Here is a 16,679-nt window from a genome sequence, read left to right as displayed (position 1 = left end):
AGCTTCGTGATCATGACAACAGTGCTCGTGACGCTGATGTTGTTATAATTTGAACCCGTCCTTTTCACATCAAGTTTTCTTGGGCTTTTGACTTAAAGGGCTGTATGAGACAGTTGCTGATTGCTTGAAATTTTTTCGTGAAAATGGACGATGGCTATGATAATCAAGAATGGGGAGAGAGTTCGGGAATGAGAGGGTCGTCGGAGATGGGAGATGTAAGTTTCGCTTTCTCATTATCGTTAAATCCCTTGAAATTGAACGACATTGAATTTCTTCAATCATTTGTGAATGTCTTATTGCCACATAGTCTGACAATGAAGACACCTATATGGAAAATCCTGCTGAAGTTTTGGAGGAATGTCTCCAAACGTTCAAGACGCAAGACTACATCATGGAGCCAGGCATTTTCAATCAATTGAAGAGGTGATAATACATCATAGCTTAATCATAGAAAAAAATATTCAATTTAGCTCTTTTTACAGATACTTCACAGTTGGTGGTAGTCCAGCCCATGTTATCGAACTTCTCTCCCAGAATTACTCAGCCTCTGCCCAGATGGCTAATCTGATGGCAGAATGGCTCATTTTAGCTGGGGCAACAATCAATGATGTACAATCAATGGTTGAAAACCATCTGAAGGAAATGATCATAAAAATGTTTGACCCCAAGAAAGCAGATACTATTTTCACTGAGGAGGGAGAAGTAATAAACAAAAACAGCAGTAAATCTACATTTTTTTCCCTTGTTAATAATTTTATTAAATTATTTATTTAGACCCCTGCTTGGTTGACTGAAATGATTGAGCATCCTACCTGGAGGTCACTAGTTTATAAATTGGCTGAGGAGTACCCTGACTGCCTTATGTTGAATTTTACAATTAAGGTACAAAATCAGAACTACCGTCTGTGTACTGGCTTGTAAATAATTAAATTATTTCAACCTCGCAGTTGATATCAGATGCGGGATTTCAAGGCGAAATTACCAGTATATCTACTGCTGCGCAGCAAATCGAAGTGTTTTCTAGGATTCTAAAGACGTCAGTTGGCCAGTACTCCGAGAGCAATGACGATGATAGACAAAAGCACATTCAAGAATGCGCTGTAAGTATAATTTATCGATTGTAGTATTTTAAACATTTTTAATACTACTCTGAACGTTCTCAGCGGATGATTTGTCATGGTCAACATACCTTCGTGTACAGCGAAGTACTGCTAAATGTTTTGTCACAAGAACCTAAAGGAGGTCCATCAATCAAGAGGCTATCCCAAGAAATTACCCGTCACGCGATTCAATCGTCAGTATTCGAAATTTCTGCATCGACTTCCTAAAAAGTAATGGAACATTCTTGTGAAAAGTATTCTTCTTCATAACATCGCAGGGGTCATAACGTCACAGCCATAATTATGGGTCTTAACGGTTCAGCTGCACACCCACGCGCCAGTCAAGCCTTATCCTCAATGTTATCTCGCAATGCTTTAAATCCCGCTGACATTACCAATTTATATAAACTGTATTCGGCAACTGATCCCCCACCTGTGGAATTGATTCGTTTACCACAGTTCATGGGTATGACAGTATTGTGCATTTTTTATTTTTATAATTTTTATTTTTTATCCGTTGAAATGTTTTAGAGTTACTTCTTGATTCCTTGTTCAAGCCTGGAGTCAAGCTAAATCCTGAGCATAAGTCGAAATACAATTATCTTCTCGCTTACGCTGCTAGCGTGGCTGAGGTGTATAAAAAGAACCAAAGGAAGAACACCAATCGGGATGAACTAAAAGCCACGATGCAGGTATGTTGTTTTATTTTAAAAAGTTTCTGCATAGCTAACAAGTATTTCGGCATAAGGCTCTTGAGAAGGCTCATCAAGTATGTACCACAGCAAAAGGCTCGACTGAACTGATAGCTGAGCTCGGAACTCTGTATCAATACATCCGCTTTCCTGTTGTCTCCATGGGCGTATTTCGCTGGGTTGAAGCAACTGTGCTTGAACCTTCCTACTTTAAACTGAGCACTGAACATACTCCTGTTCATCTGGCTCTACTGGATGAAGTAGCTGCAGTAAATCCTTTACTCCACCCAAACATTCTTGACCTGTTGGTTCGGCTCTTTGAGTCGAGACAGGACGAGTTGGAGATTCTTGTTCAACTTGAAATGCGTAAAATGTTGCTTGATCGTATGGTCAATCTTTTGACGCGTGGTTATGTCGTACCTATCGTCAAGTACATCAAACAATGCTGGCAGAGAGGTGACACCGATATTTCACTGATTCGGTACTTTGTAACGGAGGTAACATAGTTGGCATTGGTTTTAAGTGATGTTTTGAAACAGCTTTGATTATGATTTAAGGTACTCGAATCTATTGCTCCACCCTATACATCTGAATTTGTCCAACTGTTCTTGCCAATGGTTGAAAATGAAGAAATTACTGGGACCATGCGTGGTGACAGTGACAGTGACCTTGTTTCCGATTTCATAGGTATGGTTTTTGATTAACCTTATTCTTAAAAAGTTTATTTACGTCTTTTTTTCTGCGTAGTGTATTGTAAGGCCAATTACGTCGTCGTTTCCTAACATATTGCAGATCGTCCAAGAAAATGTATGTTTCCGATTATCGTAGCAATTTTACTCGATACGGATATGACTTGTTAAATTTTTTTTTTTTTTCATTTTTTATTTTTATTTGCTCAAAAAATAAATTGACCGAATTGCTGATGATCAAGTGGTACCACTGGAGATGTTGGTCTGTGCTGAGCGAGCAAAATGAACAACAAGGGGCTTACCTTGCAGCATAACTCCATTCGTCTCGTTAAGGGCTTCTCTGGCTCGATCTACATTTGGAAGGGTGATAAAAGCCTGACCTTTCATCCTACCTTCAGTCATAAGGCGAATATCGAACCTAAATAAAAGAAAAATAAACAACTGCTGAATTGCCACCTCAAGCCCTGTCTTTGCAACTTACATGTTGCGTTCTTCTTCTGAAGTCCATAAGACATAACGACCAAAGATGTGCTTCAAATCGGATTCTTTAATGGTTTTCGCTAAATTCTTCACGTAGAGCCGTGAACCAGGAACTCCAGCCGAATAGTTCTTGAAAACGGGAAGTAGCTTCATTTCTGTGAATAAATAATTCTATTACTATGCTTATTTACTAGGCTTGAATGGTTTTAACCTTCTTCTTGAAGTCTGTTGATTTGAAGTTTTCTTTTTGAAATGAATTCATAATTGTCGTCATCAGACTGATTTTCCGAAAGCAGTATTTGCTGCCCATTTTCTTTGGGGCTAGCAGGCAGCGGGGCAAATGTTCCAAAACTTCCTGTATTATCTTTTTGTGAATCGCATGGCTGATCGTTAACCTGAAGAACTTCGGATGATATTTTGAATTCCAGTTTTTTGTTCGAAGCTAACGCGTTCTGCTCAAATATTTCTGAGACTGTTTGACCAGATGAGGATACTGGCTTCACTTTAGTAGAAATAGTTGTTGGATTGGTGAGTAGTTTAAGTGTGTTTGTTCTTTTCAATTGTTTTCGTTTTTTTCGCCTCACACTTATCTCAGGAATTACTTCTTTGTCACCAGTTATAGTAAAATCAGTTTCCAATTCTGATTCTTCTGTATCTTCTTTGTAGAGCTCTTCCATTTCAACTTCTTCAATATCTGATGGCTCCACTATAGTAACAGGCTGGTTTGATGTATGAATAAATGGGGGAGGTAGGTTCATACTTTTCATAAGCTGCAGCACTTTTTGATAGAAATCATCATTTCGTGCCAATTCAGCCACAATATTGTTCACTACATGTTCATTAGCAGGAGGGTATTTTGTAAAATTTTCCTCCTTAAGCTGTTTTGGTAGAGAATTAGTCTGTGGTATGTCTGGCAGGATTGTGAAATCTGCATATTCTGCAACAATCCTTTTACCCAAGACTAGTAGCTGGTGCAAGCGAGTTAATGCATATGAAGCATCTTCATGTGAGCTGAACCTTAAAATTGTTAGGAAATAGAAAACTTTAGATGATCATTCTTATTACATGAGGAATATTTTTCCATTACTTGACAATAATGGTGCTACTCCTCTGTCTTCCTTTTGGTTCTTCTTTTTTCACTGTTTGGGCACCAAAAAATTGGAACAGACCGTTCAAATCTCGCTCTGTTAGACATTCCGGTAGACGGCGCACAATCAGTGTATCAGGCAATGCAGGCTCCATTTCTATTTCACACGACTTCATCAGTGGTTCTTTTAATCCAGTTAGCACTTCGTCAATTACGTTCAAATCATCCAATTTTCACATCAGCTGGTGTTACATTTTCGGCCTTTAACGAATCCCCATCGAATGTGGTTGAATCATTTTAAAAAGGTAAAGATTTGCCTGATGGCTTCCTAAAAACGAAGAACTGTTGAAAAACTGAGATCAACAGAGCAACCATAGAAATAATGATGAGGAGATCATATCGTAGTTCTTAGATTCAAAACGCAACAATAAGAGTACCATAGAAAATGAAGTTGGTGGCGCTGACGAAGCTTTCTGTTTAGGGTTCTTTTTATTGAATCTTTTTCAGGGTCCTGTTTATTCGTACAAGGCGTTAAATAGAATCAAGTTGTAGATTTCGCCGCCTTTGACATCTATTTCCTCAATTCATTACGTTCACTACATCCTTTACCTGGGATCCTGGACATTTCTAATTTATCATTTTTTGAAACGTGGCAGATCCGTTGCAAATCATAATACATCGATTGTATATTTCCTTCGTTAAGGTGGGTTATTCCGTTTAAGGATTGGGTGTTCCGTCATTTAGAAAAAAATAAATAAGGTGCTTTTTAAGAAATGTAAAATGTTGGTAGTCGACCTTCCCAGGGCAATGTCTACATGCTCGGTGAACGTGTACCGATTTGAGATTTTAAAACATTCTCGATAGAAACGTCTTCTCCCAGAATAACGAATTAGATAGATATACATATTTATATGTTATACTTTTTTTTTTTTTGCTTCAGCAGTTTAGTTTTGTTATCTGCATCATCAGATTTTCTTTGATGAACCAGCTAGTTTAAATGTTTAAGATTAACAAGTTTTTCTTTTTTTTTTGTTTAGGATAAATCTGCAAAATGAAAAGCACAAGAGTGTTAATTCGAGCTAAAGGACGTGGTCTCTGTATTGAAAGAGGATTATATGATTGTTTACAGAAAGAATTGTTTGCTGATGTGACACTGCATTGTAACGGAAGAAAAATACGGGCCAATAAAGGAGTCTTGGCTGCAGCTAGCCCAGTTTTTTGCTATCTTTTGAAGGATTGGCCATTGACTGATGATCCGTGTGTCATTATGGCTGGCTACACGTACTATATGAGCAAATTTTTGTCTTTTTAAAGTTTTAATCCTTTTATTTTTCTAATGTTTATCAAAAGTGTAGAAGAGGTGCAAGGCCTTGTTCGCTATATCTACACAGGTCAACTTACTGCACCACAAGTTCAAGGATCTTCATGGGAAAAGATCATAGATGATTTTAAAGTTGGATCTCCAATAGAACATGATGATGATTTAGCAAGTATTCACGAACTGACAGATTATGGTGATGCCTCACCAATGGTAAAGAATTTGTGTACTTCTGATCTGGTAAACTAAGCTGATGACTTTGTGTTGGAATAGTATGAACCAGAAGCTAATGGGGTATGCCATCTCCAACAACCACATCAACAGGCATTTCATCCAACTAGGAGTCCAGCAAAGGCTGTAGGTCCAAAGATCGTAGCCGTTACCTCACCGCGGCCTTTGATCGTGCAAGTGCAAAGCCTTACGCAACCGCAATCCACAAACCATGGCTTAGACGTAGCCAGTGATGCCAACGACATTCCCAATGGTGATATAATAAGCTAAAAGTCAGCACAAAAAAAGTGGTACAATGAAAATTAAATTTTATTCCTCACTTAGAAATGACAGTCGATGAAGCAAACGAGGAACTTGCACCTGAAGTCGCAATACCTTCGGTAGTGGGAAAACGGAGACTTGGGAGAGGTGGGAAAGTGTTGAAGCGACTTCAGAGGACGAAGCAACCGGATGAACCACTTTCATTGACAGTACCGCCGGTTTCAGTGGCAGCGTTAAAAAAACTCGCTCCTAAAAAAGCGAAACCATCATCTAAATTTGCTCGTAAAAAATATGCTTGTCCACACTGTAGTCGACGGTTTCTTACCAGAGGGAACATTAAAAACCATCTACGGATACACAGCCGGGACAAACCATTCCAATGCCCGGTTTGCCAAGTAAGCCCTATAATTATAGGTTTTCCTAGATTGACATAGAATAACCTTTGTATTTTTCCATCCTTTGCAGGATTTGTTTTCCTACCAAGGTGTTTATCAGCGTCATTTAATGAAGCATTGTGAACATAATGAAATTGGTGACAATGAAGTAGAGCCAATGATTGCCGATTCACTTCGTTTAGCTGACGAAATCGGTATTCTAAATAAAAAGACAATCAATGTTGTAGAAGGGGAGGAAGAGGAACGGAAAAGAGAACCTGAGCAGAAAGAGCCTGAGCAAAAAGAACCTCAAAATGCGGAAAAAGATGTCACACACGATGCAGAAGAAGATGATAATGCCGAATTGATGGAAGACGAAGAAGCAAAAATAGCCCTTAAGTTAAGAGACAAAACAAAAGTAGCAGGTAATATTAACTCTCTCTCTTTGTAACTCTACAATAAACTATGCCTACCACTTGTAGGCTCATCAAAAACCAATTTGTGTCCAGATGAGAAAGTTGACAGCGACCAAATCGAGGGGGGAAATGATACAGTAAAAGAAGATGAGGCGGAAGAGGTTAAAGGGAAGGTGACTAAAAAAAGAGATTTGGCCAATGTCAGTCTTAAGGGTAAACAGAATCTTCCCGCTACCCAAAAAGAGAAACCGACACCTAAACCGCGGGCAAACTATCACTACCAAGTCATAGAATGCGACTTTTGCCCCATGCGTTACCACAAATGGTAATATTGAGATTATGTGGAAATGGTAATTTGCTAACGTCTGTAAATATTACATTAAGGAGTGCCTTCTATATCCACCGTTGCACCCATACAGGAGAAACGCCCGTCATCCCTTGTAGCGTTTGCGAAAGGGAATTTCCGAACATCAAAGGTTTGACGTGAAACGAACATTACTTTCGGCAAACATCATCATTCTTGTATTCTTAAAGCTTTAAAGGAGCACAAGATTAAGGAACATCGTGAATCCATCTTTCCATGCGAAGGATGTAGTCGAACTTTCTTATCAAAAAGCGCTCTGCTCTTGCATCAACCCGTCCATTCATCCGATTTAAATTATCAATGCCGTTCTTGTCCAGAAAAGATGCGGACATTTAGAGAGCGGTACGTACACGAGCGGACTCATACGACAGCCGAGGAGACTCAGACCCCTCACCAGTGCACGCACTGCCGAAAGCAGTTTAATACAGTAAGTGTAGTCAAATGTTATTATTCAACTGATCCAATGTAAACATTCATGACAAATTCAACAGTTAGTGAACTTGCGGTATCATCTAAAGGTCTGTGGTAAAGAAGTGGATTCCAACGTGGTTTAAACGGCAAAATATCAACACATTTAGCTGGATTAGCGCCAATTTGAAAGCAGTACGGAAAACCTTTTCATTTTGGCATGTATTGAGATAAGGGTAACTAGAGAAAACCAACATTTTTTTTTAAGTGCCCACATTCTTTTGCCCACAACCCAAGATCCTCCCCCCTTTCTTTACGCCTTTTTGTATTCCTTTCGAGCCTTGACACCGCATTTTTTAAATTTCCCTCGATTGTTCGAAGAACATGTTACATGCCGAGCAGTGGATTTGCGTCAAAGTTTAAAACCGCATTTATTTTATTATTTTTTTCTTTGCAAACGGAGAGGATGTAGTTCTGATTACCTGTTAATTTTTTTATGAGTAAAGAATAAAGGGAAGGTCCCTTCATTCTAAACAAATTGTAGATTGTACACTGCATTCTCTAAGTAACTGTAACCTTTTCCATCGTCTATCTTCTTAAGGATAAACTTTTGTTGTTGACAGACTGTAGGAAGTTATATATATACTATTTTTTATTTGTTTCCCCACCTGACGATGGTAAAATAGACGATAATTTAAATTTATTTAGAGTTCTACTCATCGAGAAACTCATTCAACGAAGACGGGTCGTCCTCGACAACAATTTCTTCAAGGCTAATTGTTTGGCGATTTGCCTGACTCAATCCTGCAAGCAACAAGATGTTGTACCCAATTTGTATTATAAATCAACAAATAGCTTAGACTTACTTGGAATAATTCCCGATTCTTTATACTGTCGGATTTCTATTTCAAAGGCCTGTTCAAAAATAGCTTGTCTTTCTTTGGCTTTGAATATTTGCTTCGATTCATATTCTCTAACTTTCTGGACGTGTTGCGCCATTAGATTACCTTTGGAAGCCCGTAGTAACATGATTAAGATCAGAGAAATATGTAAAGATTCGTTGTTTACAATTACTTTTTAACCTCTCCAGCTCAGCAAATTTTTGGTCTTGCACCATAATGAATTTTTTTTCACAGTCTTTTAACTCTGAATCAAACTGAGAATCTTTAACAAAGTCTTCTAACAAAGCTAACTGTTCCTCAGTTTTGGTCAAGGTAGCTTCAGTTACACCTAGGGGTGTGAAGAACTGTAATTATGATTCTCACTTAGGTTAAAACATTTTTCAGTGTCTCACCTATAGAATCAGTGATTTTTTGAAGTTGAAGTACCATTGAAGAAACAGAACTCAAGTTGCTGGTTAATGTTGAAACTAACTGATGTTGCCAGCTGATGTAACTTTCTATTGAAGTAATGGCTTTGTCAGCTTGCTAAAAATGGGAACTGCATGCTTAGTTTTTATCTGTGTATATTTGTAGAAGCAAATTTATTTCTCTGTACCTCTGCTAGCTGGTAATTCATATCTGAGGCCTCCCTCATCCTGCACCACTGAAACTGATAGTGGTTTAGCAAATCAGCTCCAGCATCCAACCGTAATCCTTCAAAATGTTTACCATGGCGTGAAGGTATCACTAAGGGTACATTTGGTTCTGTCAGCCCCAATGTTCTCAAACTGTTAAAACAAGTTTTATTATTTTTTCTTTTACTGCTTTATCTATCAGTTTGATAACCTGCTTGCTAATTCTTCTTGAACCTGGAATAGCTTTTCTCTTAAATTAATTGGTAGCATTATGTTTTTTTCGACAAATTATCCGACGTGTTTTTTTTTTTTACTGTTTGTTCGTTGCCCTGTGCCTATCATCAGGTAAACAAACTTTCGTGTTAGAATTGCAGCTGCATTGCTATTGCAGTATTTAATCTCACTCGAATTTATGAACAATAAATAGATAACTAATGGGTTTTGCGATATGGAAGAAACGCTTTTCAATACAAGCAAATATCACAAAATTTCGCAAAATAGCTTTACTTAAGTGTCATGGAATTGTACAACTTTACATAGAAGAGCAGACTAAAGTTTAAGATTCCATCATCCAGGGTCGCCATGTCTAGAGCATGATAGAGCATTGATCAGTCAGTTTCATTATTTTGAGAGCCTAGATCCTAACATTTAATGAAATTTGAATATTTTTAAAATTAAAAATCCCAAAATGATAGATGGTAGGGCACAATAACGACCTTAATAGGCCGAAATGAAAATTCTCACATCCCATATCCTGGTGGTTAAAGGTAGACTTACAGATGGCTGTTGATAGGGGCACAATTGACCCAATACAGACGCATTCATGTATCGTGAAACTTAAAAATACGATACATCCATTTGGGTTTGAGACAGTTTTCCCGCAGAGTGTACTATCATCATAGAAGAGAAACGCAACCTAGTCTACTAATCCGGTTTAAACAAGGTACACTTGTCTATTTCCAGGCTTGCATAGCTATATGTGTCAAACGCCCTAACGGTACGAAGTCCTTCCGAAGCTTTCATTACTTGCTTTTATCGTTTTAGTGTATCGCTTTCGTCTATATAAACAACCGCTGAAGATGGCTGTAGCTTCTGATTCATTTCGGCTTCTGGCTGGTGAGGTTATCAAGAAAACAGAACGTCTGAGAGACATGTTGGCTATTGTGGGCCTAGTTGTTGTGGGGAAGGTGGCGGTTGATACCTCAGTAGCATTCCTTAGTGCTGTCAGAATTTTCCTTCTGTCCAAATTGCGTTCTCTCACCAACTTTAAGGAAAATTATGGACCTTGGGCTATTGTCACTGGAGCAACTGATGGAATTGGAAAAGAGTATGCCAGAGAACTTGCTCGGCTTGGAGTCAATATAATATTGATGAGTAGAAGCATAGAAAAGCTTACTAGGGTAGCACAAGAAATTGGTAAGATATTGGTATAAATTTTGGTTTCCTTGATTAAATAGTAAAAGGCTATTGATTCACCATTGATTCACAGAGGCAGAATTTCATGTTGAGACCCAAGTTGTTCAAGTGGATTTTAGTGAAGGTCGCTCAATCTTTGATAAAATTTCAGAAGCTATTCGTGGAAAGGAAATTGGATTGCTAGGTATTTGCTTATAGTACTTCTAAAAAAGAATATATGCTCATTCACCTGTTTTTTTTTGTTTTTTTTTGCAACAGTAAACAACGTTGGTGTAATGTACGAGATGCCAATGGATCTATGCGAACTTAGTCAAGACGTAATCTGGCAGCATGTCAACATCAACATGGGCTCCTTGACCATGATGTGTTGGTTAGTGTTGCCCCAAATGCTTCAAAGACGCAGAGGAGCAATCGTTAATCTTTCATCCAGCTCGTCAGTTGGTCCGCTTCCTTACATGAACATCTACTCCGCTTCCAAAGTGAGTTGTTTTTTTTATTTAACTCTAATTTCATTCAGAAAAAGTAATGGTTTGAATTTACAGATTTATGTGGACTACTTTTCGCGAGCGCTGTCTCATGAAGTGCGAAACTCAGGGGTTACTGTTCAAACTCTTATTCCATTCTACATAGCAACCAATTTAACCAAGTTCAGTGACTTCATCGGTAGACAGTCAGTATTGGTACCAAACGCACAAACTTTCGTCCGGAGCGCCCTATCCACATTAGGCATCTGCGACCGGACAACTGGATACTGGTCGCACGAATTACAGGTGTGTCAATTTCAAATTTCTTCTAGATTGTTCCACATTTAATAAAAACATTTCGTAAATTCTGGCAGCTGTTTTCATGTAACGTCGTACCAACCTGGTTTTGGATCCGTTTTGGTGGGATGATGCAACAGTTTCTTCGGCGTGATGCGCTGAAAAAACGCAAATAACCAGCCAATTCCTGACTTCTGATCTACGATAAACACGCGAATGGTATGTGCATGTGTGCCGGCGAGCGTATATCCGTCGTATCGTGAAAATGGGCCGATATGGAATCAAAGCCGTCCGCTATTTACTTGTCGTGACATATTGTAGGCTTCATCAAATTGTAAAAGGGAAAGGCGAATCTGCTTAATCAAAGATTTAATTTGGAGCACTGGTCCGTTACATTATTGTTGCCAGGTCAACTCTCTACGATTTCATTGGTCTCCTCCCTCAGAGACATTCATACGTTTATACTCCCTTCCAGATTTTTTGCTCACTCTAATGCTCCTTAAATTAGACTTATTTCGTTCCTCAATCTGTTTGCATTGTTAGAGTTTGATATTGAAATAACATTCCTGTTAAACGAATACAACACAAAGTTATTAAGATGATTTTTGCATGTCGTGTTTATCGAATATCGATACATCGATAATATATCGAACCACCGCCAAGTGGCGGGAAACCTTTTATACCGCTGCAATTTTTGTTCACTGTTGATACCATTGCATCAACGTGATGGAAACCCCTTTCTTCTCTAGCAAATGAGAGGTGGGGGTAGAAAACAACAACTGCAAAAATTGCAGCGGACAAAACATTCCCCACCACTTGAGGGGGCTCCGTTTATGGACACGGGTGTACCAAAACATTGCTCAAGGACGATTGAGCATGAAAACCTTTAGTGTTTCTGTTTTCGTTAATTGTGGCAGTCATGAACTTTAGTCTTGTCGGAAAAGGGTTGAGTAAGAAAAAAACATTTTCAGAAAAACAAAACGTAGTTGTTATCTCAGTTATCAGAAGTTTTCAACGTGTTCTGAGCTACCGAAAACAACTGAAATGGATACAAGACACGTGCCCACAGTTTTCAGTTGCCACTTCCAAATAGTGTTCGTCCACTTCATTCCAACCAGGTAAGACAAAATCGTCGATATTGTTCTGTTTCAATCATCGTGTCAGTTTCTGGGCCAACCGATGTGTCGCTGTGTGAGTTTTTTAACGAAAATTTTGGTCTGTGGCGCTCATTCATTAGATAGTCCTACTCTATATAATGTCACTTTTGCAAAAACAATACGTTTAGCAGAGCGTGGTTTCGATCCACGGACCTCTGGGTTATGGGCCCAGCACGCTTCCGCTGCGCCACTCTGCTATACGTTTTGTTCGCATAGATGTCTTTAGATAATTGACGATGATCTTTAAGATACGAGTAAGATAAATCTAGCTTTTTCGCGTCACGCCTTTTCTCTGATTTCAACTCAGATTTAGCCCAGTATACAAAATGAATAATGCATTCCATCTCCAATGTCTCATTAAGCTCTTTCAGTCTTTGTCCGTGCAAAAATGTACAGTACGTAAAGTAATTACCACATTGTTTTTGCTATTTTCGCCAGGCGGGAAAAAAGATCCTAAAATCCATCATCTGCTACTCTACTTTTAGTGCAATTTTAAAGACATTTTCTGATGCATAAAACCCTAGGTGTCGTAAAAGCAAATAGCAACACATGACGTAGGGCAGAGATTTGAAATTCGTATGCTTATCGTTGTTCTATTAATGTCTCCAGTGGCGCAGTTGGTTAGCGCATGGTACTTATAGACAGTAATTCAATGATGCTAATCATCAATGCAGGGTTAAACTGAAAAGAAAGAAATGCCGAGGTCGCGAGTTCGAACCTCGCCTGGAGAATGAAATTTTGACGTTGTACCAAATCTTCTGTGTTGTACCTTATGGATGCGTGCATTCCTGGAAGTTGCAGGCATCAAACAGCATAGCTTAGCCTAAAACGTTCGTTGGGCAGTGGAAAAATTCCGATCGAATTTGATCACGTCGTTTCACGTTATTATTCCGTTAAATCGTGATTATAGAAGAAACAACAAATTTTCTGTAGACATGTATTTTGTCTTTTGTGTCGCATCAAAATCCTAAAAACATATCTTGTTTAGTTTCAGATATAGTGTGTTTTGCGTGCTTAAACTCTCTTGCTGTCAGTAACTGAAGGTGCACCTGTTTGTCCATGTGATGTACCTGTAAATGATGATAATATTGCATTGAGCTTTGTGAGATAATTTGATTGACGAATTACTTTTTGGTTTCCAAGAAAACAGAAGCTTTTCTAAATTGAGGAAAGATGCCTCAAAACAAACAGAGATCCCAAAAGCCAATCCGAAAACAATGACGAGGATACCGAAGTAAATGGTTAGCTGTCCAAATAATGTGTAATAATATTGCTTGCGCATGGCGGAATAGAAGAGGTTGATGTAATCGTAATGGATCAAGTAAACGCAATAAGTTATACGGCCTAATGGTAAAAATCCCTTCCATGACAGGATATTGTTAACAAAACCTGAACGTAACATAAACAAACTGCATTTTCAATCCGGCCTCTTTAATTAATAATTTTTTTTTGTACCTCCATAGCCATGGGAACAGGCAAAGATGATCCAGGCTATTACGCAGGCCCATGCAGTTCGACTTAGAGGACCATAGGTCATCTTTACAGCCGGACTTATCTCGGGTACTTCACGTTGATCAACGTAGGGTGCCAAACCATAAACAACCGCCAGACCAACAGTAGTAGAAAGCGTCCATCCTAAACTGACTACAAGCTTTCAAGATAACCATTAAAGTAATATTACTATTAATGCATCATTTGGTATTTATGTAGTTTTATTATTTACTTTTGACAGTCGAAATGAAGAATGCTTGGTGACGTGTAAATACCAGCCCGTCCAGATGCCTACCATGTAAGGTGGCGCTCGAGTCCACGGTTTGTAATAATAGTTATTAAAGTAGCTATCTGATGTTTCATAGGTATGGCTGTCACTGCATTAGAAGTATGTCAATAAGTTAGTTCGATACTAAGGACATCAATTGCCTTTATAATACGGTCGTGTGAAGAAGTAACTGGGGGGTAGATCATCTCTAGCGTAAAGGTAGAAGATAAAAGCGTGACAGGCAAATGCAACAAAGGCCAAAAATGCAAGTCCAAATTTTTTCCAGCGCCAGAGTGGATAAACCAGTAGCGGGGCGATGATGAAAAGCTGGGTATCAGCTGCCAGATACCACGATTGCGTTACGCACTGTTATCGAAAGTTAGGTTAGATTGAGTGCCTTAGGACGAAAACAAAATTGAATTAGCCTACTGCGTAACGGGAGTCGTACGGAAAGAGATTATTAACTGTAGAAATTTAATTTTGGAAATTAGTTAATATTTAAATTGAAAAACAAGCGAAGCTTAAACTGACTGTAGAGAAAGTTCCTCCACCAAGCGATACGGCAAGCATTTGAATATTGAGTTACAGTGTACCAATTAGGGCCCGTTCCGAGGTAAACTATTAGAGTTGCAATGGAGCCAAGGATGAAAGCGTATACGATCGTCAATCGTAAATATCGATGCAAATAGTAGAGACCGATGTTGAACTTTCCTTTGTTGTTGTCCAGTTCGCGGAGAAGAAGGAAAGAGACAAGCAAGCCGCTCATCAAGAAAAACGTGTCAACTGAAACGGATCCATTGGTAATAGGTTGCATAACCCAACCATAAGCATCCTGCAATCAGATCTAATTAATTCTATTGACGAAATTTATTTTAGAAAGAAAAAAAAGTCACCATCAGAACTGCTCTTGGATTCATAGTTTTAGAACCTAAAAAGCTCCAACTATGTGCCAAAACAACCCAACAAGTGGAGAAAAAGCGGATACCATGAATGCAGCCGATATTATCGTTCGCTGACGAAACACTGACTTTCATCGAAATGATTTTTCTTCCATTGGTTATAGCCGAGAAGCAATGCAATGCACGTATTTTGAAGTCGTCCAACTGGCTGTCAAAAGGAACGCCAAAAAATATTCGCCAAGCTTCGTGAATAGTCGCCAAGACAACCAGTAAGCCAATAACGCTCAACACCACTCTGTTTACAATTATACAAATTGATGATTTCGTTTTAGGCTAATTACAGGAAAATGTTGGATTTATATCTACATGACTGTTATGGTGGCGCCATCGAAAGGTGGTGGATCATTATTCTCTTTGAAGCAATACTGTTCGTCTGTCACGGTCACGATAGATTTATTGGCGATGACGTATGTCCCAACAAGTTCAGCAACGGCATGACCGACATCATCAGCACTACAAGATGAAGGAATGCAAAAACTGATGCTGGGCAACAAGTAAGTGTATGAATTTGCTTCAGATAATTTCGGTTCGACGCGATCTGATCCTAAAAATTCGCCTAGGATTTGGAAAAGTGTTATGTAATTGCTTCGTTCGTTGTGCGATTCCGGTGGAAGTAGTTCCGATTGGTCGACTGGTGCAGTTTTGAAAAAGACTCTGCAGTACTGCCCCTTAAAATCAGGTGCCTGAACGGCCTGGCATTCGTCAAACAATCCGTCTGCTTGTACGTTGAAAGATCCAAACAATCCTGGTGGTAGCTGACCGGATGACTCTTGCACTAATGTAATCAAAAACATTGGAATTCTGCATATTTTTGTGTGCCACCATTGATAGGATTGCGTACAGCACGAGATTCAATCATAACAGATAAGTGACACGATCAGCAATTGGGATGAACGACCTTCTTATCAGTTTTGAGGATAAACCGCTACATAAATACTACGTTGTAATAGGAATGTGTTTAACACCAAACTGAATTAACATTATGAAGGAAGGAAAAGGGTGAAAGCATGTCTTATTCATCGTATTTTTTAAATGCTTTTGCAGATTGATTTGCTGAAATTTCAACTTACTTTGCAAGGCCCACAAGCTCCGATTAGTGTACAGATTATGAACGTAAAACTGGCTATCATTTAGACATTTTTCGCTGATGTTGGTGGCCACGGCGGTTGGAAACGAAGAAGATTTCAGTGTAACAAAAACGTCGTGAAGTAAAGTAGCAAAATCATTGGTAGTTTCCATGTTTTCTAACGGTTTCAGAATGGTATGTTCGAAGAATTCCAGGACTTTGCCAGCGTCCGGCGGTATGGACAAACCTTCATTCATAAGCTGATGGGATTCCACTCCAAACGAGACTACAAGAAAAAGAAGCATCCATGTAGAATCCATGTTGCCCCTGCGAAACTGTAAAAAGCTCGGTACGTTTAACTAGTTGACTAGCGATTGTTTTTATAAGCTTCCGATGATTATCCAGGTTCTGAACGGGTTTGGCACATTTTTCACTTGTCAGTTATAATCTTATCAGATGGAAAAAGGCGTAACGTTTTTTGACAGTATGGGTTTCTGTTATCACAATGGCATAGCTCTATCCGGCATAGAATCTACGTACTCATCTTATTTCTCATTAATTTTAGTAAAATCGCGTTGGCAGCTATACTGAGAAAAATACTCAATTGATTAGTAGTAAATGTATT

General features: G+C 38.8%; 6 protein-coding genes, 1 long non-coding RNA gene and 2 other non-coding genes across 10 annotated transcripts; 5 read left to right on the top strand and 4 right to left on the bottom strand.

Annotated features, from left to right (window-relative positions):
- The first annotated feature begins 3 nt into the window (after positions 1-3).
- LOC130693791 (negative elongation factor D-like) lies at positions 4-3,239 on the top strand. The gene is made up of 11 exons (XM_057517000.2): positions 4-215; positions 308-423; positions 483-702; positions 775-882; positions 948-1,100; positions 1,164-1,294; positions 1,379-1,566; positions 1,632-1,792; positions 1,849-2,289; positions 2,350-2,479; positions 2,540-3,239. The coding sequence occupies exons 1-11, from the start codon at positions 144-146 to the stop codon at positions 2,572-2,574; spliced, it is 1,755 nt and encodes a 584-aa protein (XP_057372983.1). The 5' UTR covers positions 4-143; the 3' UTR covers positions 2,575-3,239.
- On the bottom strand, positions 2,547-4,224 carry LOC130693792 (RNA-binding region-containing protein 3-like). The gene is made up of 4 exons (XM_057517002.2): positions 4,049-4,224; positions 3,173-3,978; positions 2,963-3,116; positions 2,547-2,899 (listed from the first exon to the last, which is right to left on the bottom strand). Exons 1-4 carry the CDS (start codon positions 4,222-4,224, stop codon positions 2,719-2,721), a joined length of 1,317 nt encoding a protein of 438 aa, XP_057372985.1. The 3' UTR covers positions 2,547-2,718.
- On the top strand, positions 4,214-8,123 carry LOC130693790 (zinc finger protein 624-like). Of its 2 annotated transcripts, none has more exons than XM_057516997.2 (10): positions 4,214-4,353; positions 5,086-5,329; positions 5,399-5,579; positions 5,640-5,850; positions 5,922-6,253; positions 6,324-6,657; positions 6,715-6,973; positions 7,033-7,124; positions 7,183-7,439; positions 7,504-8,123. In XM_057516997.2, the coding sequence occupies exons 2-10, from the start codon at positions 5,100-5,102 to the stop codon at positions 7,564-7,566; spliced, it is 1,959 nt and encodes a 652-aa protein (XP_057372980.1). In that variant the 5' UTR covers positions 4,214-4,353; positions 5,086-5,099; the 3' UTR covers positions 7,567-8,123. The 2 variants fall into 2 exon arrangements, with proteins under 2 accessions (XP_057372980.1, XP_057372981.1); XM_057516998.2 differs by lacking the exon at positions 4,214-4,353 and adding an exon at positions 4,535-4,751.
- LOC130693793 (dysbindin protein homolog) lies at positions 7,833-9,481 on the bottom strand. The gene is made up of 7 exons (XM_057517005.2): positions 9,341-9,481; positions 9,148-9,271; positions 8,918-9,089; positions 8,715-8,847; positions 8,495-8,650; positions 8,287-8,427; positions 7,833-8,224 (listed from the first exon to the last, which is right to left on the bottom strand). Exons 2-7 carry the CDS (start codon positions 9,204-9,206, stop codon positions 8,133-8,135), a joined length of 753 nt encoding a protein of 250 aa, XP_057372988.1. The 5' UTR covers positions 9,207-9,271; positions 9,341-9,481; the 3' UTR covers positions 7,833-8,132.
- Positions 9,482-9,716: 235 nt separating this feature from the next.
- Positions 9,717-11,712, top strand: LOC130693599 (inactive hydroxysteroid dehydrogenase-like protein 1). The gene is made up of 6 exons (XM_057516767.2): positions 9,717-9,879; positions 9,981-10,352; positions 10,426-10,536; positions 10,611-10,831; positions 10,895-11,122; positions 11,191-11,712. The coding sequence occupies exons 2-6, from the start codon at positions 10,016-10,018 to the stop codon at positions 11,287-11,289; spliced, it is 996 nt and encodes a 331-aa protein (XP_057372750.1). The 5' UTR covers positions 9,717-9,879; positions 9,981-10,015; the 3' UTR covers positions 11,290-11,712.
- Positions 11,713-12,395: 683 nt separating this feature from the next.
- On the bottom strand, positions 12,396-12,467 carry Trnam-cau (transfer RNA methionine (anticodon CAU)). Its single transcript has one exon. It is a non-coding gene; the product is annotated as a tRNA-Met (tRNA).
- Positions 12,468-12,872: 405 nt separating this feature from the next.
- On the top strand, positions 12,873-13,001 carry Trnai-uau (transfer RNA isoleucine (anticodon UAU)). The gene is made up of 2 exons: positions 12,873-12,910; positions 12,966-13,001. It is a non-coding gene; the product is annotated as a tRNA-Ile (tRNA).
- A 205-nt stretch (positions 13,002-13,206) lies between these two features.
- Positions 13,207-16,408, bottom strand: LOC130693172 (nose resistant to fluoxetine protein 6-like). The gene is made up of 10 exons (XM_057516296.2): positions 16,059-16,408; positions 15,295-15,763; positions 14,923-15,223; positions 14,561-14,861; positions 14,459-14,493; positions 14,202-14,395; positions 13,994-14,138; positions 13,726-13,921; positions 13,399-13,659; positions 13,207-13,340 (listed from the first exon to the last, which is right to left on the bottom strand). Exons 1-10 carry the CDS (start codon positions 16,372-16,374, stop codon positions 13,285-13,287), a joined length of 2,274 nt encoding a protein of 757 aa, XP_057372279.1. The 5' UTR covers positions 16,375-16,408; the 3' UTR covers positions 13,207-13,284.
- On the top strand, positions 13,808-16,679 carry LOC132087807 (uncharacterized). Its single transcript, XR_009420616.1, has 4 exons — positions 13,808-13,941; positions 14,003-14,059; positions 16,033-16,196; positions 16,262-16,679. It is a non-coding gene; the product is annotated as an uncharacterized LOC132087807 (long non-coding RNA).

The sequence above is a fragment of the Daphnia carinata genome, chromosome 3 (genome assembly GCF_022539665.2).
Source record: "Daphnia carinata strain CSIRO-1 chromosome 3, CSIRO_AGI_Dcar_HiC_V3, whole genome shotgun sequence".
Classification (NCBI taxonomy): Eukaryota; Metazoa; Arthropoda; class Branchiopoda; order Diplostraca; family Daphniidae; genus Daphnia; species Daphnia carinata.
This window is presented reverse-complemented; position numbering and strand designations above follow the sequence as displayed.